This window comes from Mercenaria mercenaria, chromosome 18 (genome assembly GCF_021730395.1).
Source record: "Mercenaria mercenaria strain notata chromosome 18, MADL_Memer_1, whole genome shotgun sequence".
Taxonomy (NCBI): Eukaryota; Metazoa; Mollusca; class Bivalvia; order Venerida; family Veneridae; genus Mercenaria; species Mercenaria mercenaria.
The window spans coordinates 51427602-51433980 of NC_069378.1; the positions used below are offsets into that span (position 1 = coordinate 51427602).

Sequence of the window (6379 nt, forward strand, 5' to 3'; positions counted from 1 at the left end):
GCTACTCCCGTATTTTATCATTTTGATAAATAAATTAAAAGTCTATAAAATCGGCCGATTAGGTGGAAAATTTGCATAAAATTACTATCCAGTTACCATGTTTTACAAATATACCACTTATTCCTTTGGTATCAAAATGTTAATTTTATAAATGTAACATCTGTTTGGTGATTTTCCCTCATAATGCCAAACAAATATAATTTTGTTCATAACGCACACTCACCTTGGTATACATGTTGCAGCAAAACACAATTTTGAATTTTCAGAATAATTAATTGAAATTAAGTCAGCTTCCGATTTTAACAATTTACATAATTGTAATGTATTGAAATAAAACTACAAGCAATTTGGATTTCTTGATTAGAATAAAAATGTTCTCTACACTGGGACTGGCGTATTTATCTTATATTATGGTGATATTTTTGCTAAAAGAAGGTAATTTTGAGTTTCTATGTTTATTAAAATTCTATTTTACTATTTTGTAAAACTATCGTTATTATGTTAGAATCACTGGGTTCGTTTATAGCGAATAAATAGTTTTAAGGTTACAATGAAGTTAATTTTAAAATGTATAAAATAATATTTCAAAGAGGTCTCTTGGTAAAAGGTTTTCTACACGATGGTCAGATTTTAATTCAACGTCTCGGGACGGTTTATTGTTTTCGGACACCAGTAATGACACATAAAATCGGCAATCTAAAATTGAAACATTTTGCATTTACGTTCATTATGGAATTTAAAATATACATGTTTCCCATCCAATCTTTAACGGATCGCTTTAAAATAACTGAAAGTAAAAAAAAAGTATAAAAGATGATTTAATGTTTTGGTATTACAGTACAGTTTAAACTTTTTAACCTTAAATACAATGATGATAATAGACTATAAGATAAAACTATATTTTGTTGCATTTTTCTTTGTGAAACATGGTGATATATTTATATAGATCTCATCAGTTGCGCATTCAGTGCCTGGAACAATCATATCTTTAATGTTACTAAGTTTATTTGCAGCAAACACCGCCGCACCTGTTTTCACATTTCCGTCGGTAAACGTCGACTTACCTGAGAATCTTATCGTCGGCGGGCCCGTGACTACACTCACTGCCGACGATGCCGACGGCGATAGAATCGACTACTTTCTGGTTTCTATAAACCCACGATATGGCGACGAGTTATTCAACGTCGCCGTTACTGGAGAAGTTACAACAAAAGGTTCATTGGACTACGAGAAAGATCAAGAATTTGTGCTAGTTGTAAGGTAGGACTGAAATAAATGCCTTTTATACATATTTAATTGAAGTTTTAATTGTGAAAAAGTACAGACAAGCACTGTGTGAACATGTTAGTTCGCGGACGAGACCGTACACAATAATAATGCCTTACAGAGTCGTATTTCAAGATATGCCAGCGTACATCATTAATTTATTTTTTGTTGTAAAAAATTGTTACGCAAGCGCACGTCACTTGTTTATATGCTTAAAGTATTTAAGCTTACCAGTTGAACCACCAATAAGGAAAAAGTGTTGAATAAGAAATACAGTGAGTAAAACTACTTAATATTCCGCTGAAACCATGGTGATCTGTAAAAGTAAATGACAACTACTTCTTTAGTGAAGTTTGTATGTTTGAAGTAGTTGTAGATAATATATTGTTACTTTCAAACGTCTGTTACAACAAATATTTGTCACTTATTCATAAACCTGAACCTACATAATGTTATACAGTTATTGACTTATGTTGAGATCAATATGTGTTTTTACGGACCTGCAAAAATGATATTGACCTCGGACTGCGTCATCGGTCAATATCATTTTACAGGTCCGTAAAAAGACTTATTATATACACGTTTCTATTCCCCGTTAAGTTACACTGGTACCGGAAACGTCAATATTTTTCCATACACTGACGCCTGAATTTCATATCGGATGCGTGACGTAATTCAGTGTTTGTTCTTGCACTATTTTGTTCTATTTAGTTCAGTATTGTCAATCTTATTCAGGCTATTGAACAAATTTATGATATTTACATTATATTTATACGTGTAGATGTGTATGTAATAAAAAGGTTATTATCTTTGCATCGGGAAATATGCACTCGTTCTTCAGCGGAAGAATATTGCTCTCCTAAAGTCGCGCAATATTTCCGCTGAGAACTCGTGCATATTTCCCGATACAAAGCTAATAACCTATAAATATTGACCTCAACATAAGTCTATAATTGTTATATTATATGTACTTCTCAAATGCATTCATTTGACTGGCCCATATTTCATACCTATAAGAAAGAGTGATATCACAAGTCATTATCACTTTGGCAGGTCAATATCGCCTTTTGCGGACCTGCGCGTGCACTCATTTCGACCAATCAAATTAATGCTTTTGAGACGGGTATATAATATTTACAGTTACTCACTCTTGAGCCATTGGATATGATTTGATATTCACCGGAAAAGGGCAATATTGACCTATTCCGCTGAATATCACATCATATTTAAGAGCCAATAATTGCATACTGTTTGTTTGTGAAGTTCCATAGAACATGAAAATTACAATGAAACCGGAAAAGGTAGCATTAACATATTTGTAACTTTTCAAGATTTAGAAAACATTGATTTATTCGAAACTATCCCTGCCTCCCCCCCCCCCCCCCCCACCCCCCTCCACACACACACCGAAAGACGAAGTGTATATGGTGGTCTCCGTCCCGTCCGTTCGTCCGTCCGTCCGTCCGTAGGATATGAAAGAATACAAGGAACAACGAATCGCCGCAAATCTTTCTCAAGATAGAAAAGAAAAACAATTCAGACATTATTTAATGAAAATGAAATTGTTTGATTGAAGAATATAAAGAAAAGCTATGGCTAATTTGAGTACCCAGCAGATATTCACGTTCAATTAATGTACGAAATAAATGCACTATATCGTGCAGCGACCCATCTGTACGCTGAACGTGCCCGTTTCCGAATATCAGAATAAACTGTCACTCTTCGTATCATTTATACTTTGTTTGACATGGTTGGCTTCTGTGAAGCATAATAATTGTAGAATAACTTAAGTGCCTGGCTGGTACTGGCTTCAACATTAATCCATATACTTGGTCATACCTCGGCGACCGTGCACATTAAATTTAAAACTATACAGGGAAATTTGCATAATTCGAAGGAGATATTAAATATTCTTAGTACCGGCCATTCATTGATATTAAACATTTAACGATCGTATTAACAGGCCTTGAACGTAGTGATTGATGTCCTTAGAAAATAGCTTGCATCAGTAAAAAGTTTATCATAAAAATGTAAGCTTGTACAGATTTCATTAAAATTTGTTTCAGAGCCTCAGCCAACGATGAGGTAGCAGAACAGACTATTTACGTGCATGTTCTAAATGTGAATGAGGCACCTGAGTTTGAAGGTGATCTAATTGGTGCGACAGCGGACAATTATGCGTCGGCAGGTAATAGTTTGAATTTTCTGACTCTTTATAGTGTTTCAATTATTGCCAAGCCTTCGGCAAAGACATTGGGTTCTTTGAAAGATGCTATTCTTGTTAAATCTTTGTCCTTTTGTTCGGAAGTTGGCAGTTGCTTGGGAGAACAGGTTAGTACTGGTACAGAAAAAAAAGAATCCAGGAACACTGTTAACTGCCCGCCGTTACGTAACTGATATACTGTTTAAAAACGGCCCTAAACCCAAAACAAAATTAATGTGTCAAATGAATACTTTAAATACATGTTTTCAATAATTCAAGCTTTAGCTGCACCGTGTAACTAAAATGATAGGGTTTGACAAAACGATTTGCTCTAGTATATACTTGACGACAGAAAAGTATTTTGGTTTCCACATTAATAAACTACCAAAGTCTGTTCCATACTAATAAAGAAGTTCCAACCTTTCAGAGTTTGTACTTCGGTCGTGTTTCGTCTTAGTAAAGATTAACCCTTATACTGCTATATTTCTATAATAGACTTGTCCATCTTTCAATTTGGACAGTAACATTAACTGTTAAAAGGAGTGTTTACCTAAAAGATACTGACTGAATAGCGAACAGTGCTGATTATGATCAGGCTGCGCTGATGTACAGGTTGATCATAATATACACTGGTCGCAAAGGCAGAATTAATCATGCCCAGCATGGCAAGGGTTAATATATCAAAATGAGAGAAACATTCGATGTTGTGATGCAAGACATAAATAAGACATCATGGAATATTACCTTTAACATTTTTCAGGGTTTGCAGTGACATATGTAGAAGCTATAGATCCGGACAAAACTACAGATATCATATATACAATAACAGGTAGAACCTAATACTGTTTATTATTTTGTGTTATTTACTGTAGATTCGGTAATTTTCTCGTCAGCTTTACTCGCGGTGTTAACAGCTATTACTTCTTGTTTGCTTTTATTATGATAGACATTGCTGTTTGGTATTTTCTTCTCGAATGAATAAATCTTTTCCGAATATTAACCTGTCTAAAGTAAATGTGATACATGTATATAATTGCTAATTCTCGTTTTTTTTGGTTGCTGATTTGTGCGCTCTTGCATTACACCAACACAGTTAATATGGCGTCTTTCGAGCATTAACAATGGAGGAGGACCCGATGTGTCCGTCCGGGCATGATTTAAAGTAGGAGTGGATTGGTGTATTGGATAAAATCACCTGCCTTTCGCAATACAAGCAAGATGTATGGCTTCTTGAAATTTTGAACCTAGCAGGGCTTGAACATACATAAGTGAAAGAAACGTTCCGTGAACTTAACCACTTTCACTTATAGGCTTTAAAAAGTCGTTCGTGTTCGATAATTGACATGTAGTGACCTCTGTGACATCGTGCACTCTTTCTTCATCGGGACGGATTTGACAAATCCAATGTGTGAATATTTGATAATGCATAGTGGCTAATCTTGGTATTCTTCATTATCGACCAGATGTCTTCACTAAAAATGATTGTGCATGTAGGTACTGTTGCTTAAAATACACATACATCGTCAGTTGATTGCCTATCCGTTGACAAGCGTTTTACTCCTTATCCTGGAACGCTGTCTGATTGTTGGTGACGGCGATTATGATCAGGGAATGCTTGTTTCTGATGCCTGCCATTGTGGTGTTCCATTTCAAATCTCACCGATCCGAGTTTAGGCTATCTTTGCAATTTTAAGCGGGCATGCTAATACTTTCCTCGCTGTTATTGTGTATTGTTTCATAATATGTTCCTGTCAGATACAAGTAACAACTAAACTTTGCCCTTGTCTCTTGCAGATGGGAATATAGAAGGAGATTTTGCCATTCACCAAACAACAGGTCTCGTCTCCGTGGCAACGGGTCAGATGTTAAACAAAACAGAAATTAGAGCATATGCACTGACGATAGAAGCAGCCGACAGTGGACAACCCCCTAAAACAGGAACGACAACTCTTATCATAGGAATCTGCAACAGCAGTCATCGTACAACTACAACAATTACACGCGTTATGCTCATATTACTCTTTATATTTTCATCAGCAGTCTAAAAATTGTTTTCACTTTGCAATGTAACAACATACAGTGTACATCATTTAACTGTTTTGTTTGATGTGAAACTCGATTTGAAATCGTAGCTGACAGCAATAACATCGAAATGGACTCTTTTACTTGAAAAACAATCGGACGGGTATTGGCACTTGCATTCACTCAAAAGAAATCACATCTTTAGGCAGCATCAACTTAGTTAAAACTTTATCATATCTACAAAAGATCATTTTAGTGTTTTCAACTGCGAATAACATCTTGAAATTTCTTAAAATTTTGTGTTTATTTGTTTGTTTGTTCTTTTTGGGTTAAACCCCGTTTTTAGTCAGAGAGTTTACTTAAATTATATATTGATTACATGTATATTATATGTTTAGCAGATGTCGTGATCAACAGTAACGAAATTGTTTGAAGTAGTTACTGTACCTTTTACGAGAAGCATCTCAACAAACCACTTCATTTCAGCTATAAATGCTTCAAGCCTATGTTCTGGGACATGTCACTGCCTGTAAAGTAAAAAAAAGAGAAGAATAACAATGAATAAAATATTAAAAATGGACACGCTTTAGACACACATTTTATCTTTTAAGCTTTCCTGAAATGTCCCTGAAGTTCATCCCTTATATGATGGTGACTAGAGCTTATACATAAAAATTAATTTGAAGACGTTAGACACAATTCACTCAGGCAGGGAATAGTGTATAAACTGTAGAATACTTTTAGGTATAGCGGGTTTTTTTCATAGGAGTAAGCTCCGGTCAAAAGTTGAAGATTGGTAAAGAAATCATTTATTTAAGTAATCTAAAACATTTTTAGTCATTAGTATTCTGATCAATTTGTTTCATTTTATCTTTTTTAAACAGTAAA

At 34.8% G+C, this 6379-nt stretch overlaps 1 protein-coding gene across 1 annotated transcript; it reads left to right on the forward strand.

Annotated features, from left to right (window-relative positions):
• The first annotated feature begins 227 nt into the window (after nt 1-227).
• LOC123539319 (protocadherin gamma-A6-like) lies at nt 228-5827 on the forward strand. Its single transcript, XM_045323882.2, has 5 exons — nt 228-435; nt 1014-1260; nt 3333-3454; nt 4230-4298; nt 5264-5827. The coding sequence occupies exons 1-5, from the start codon at nt 372-374 to the stop codon at nt 5512-5514; spliced, it is 753 nt and encodes a 250-aa protein (XP_045179817.2). The 5' UTR covers nt 228-371; the 3' UTR covers nt 5515-5827.
• Nucleotides 5828-6379: the final 552 nt, after the last annotated feature.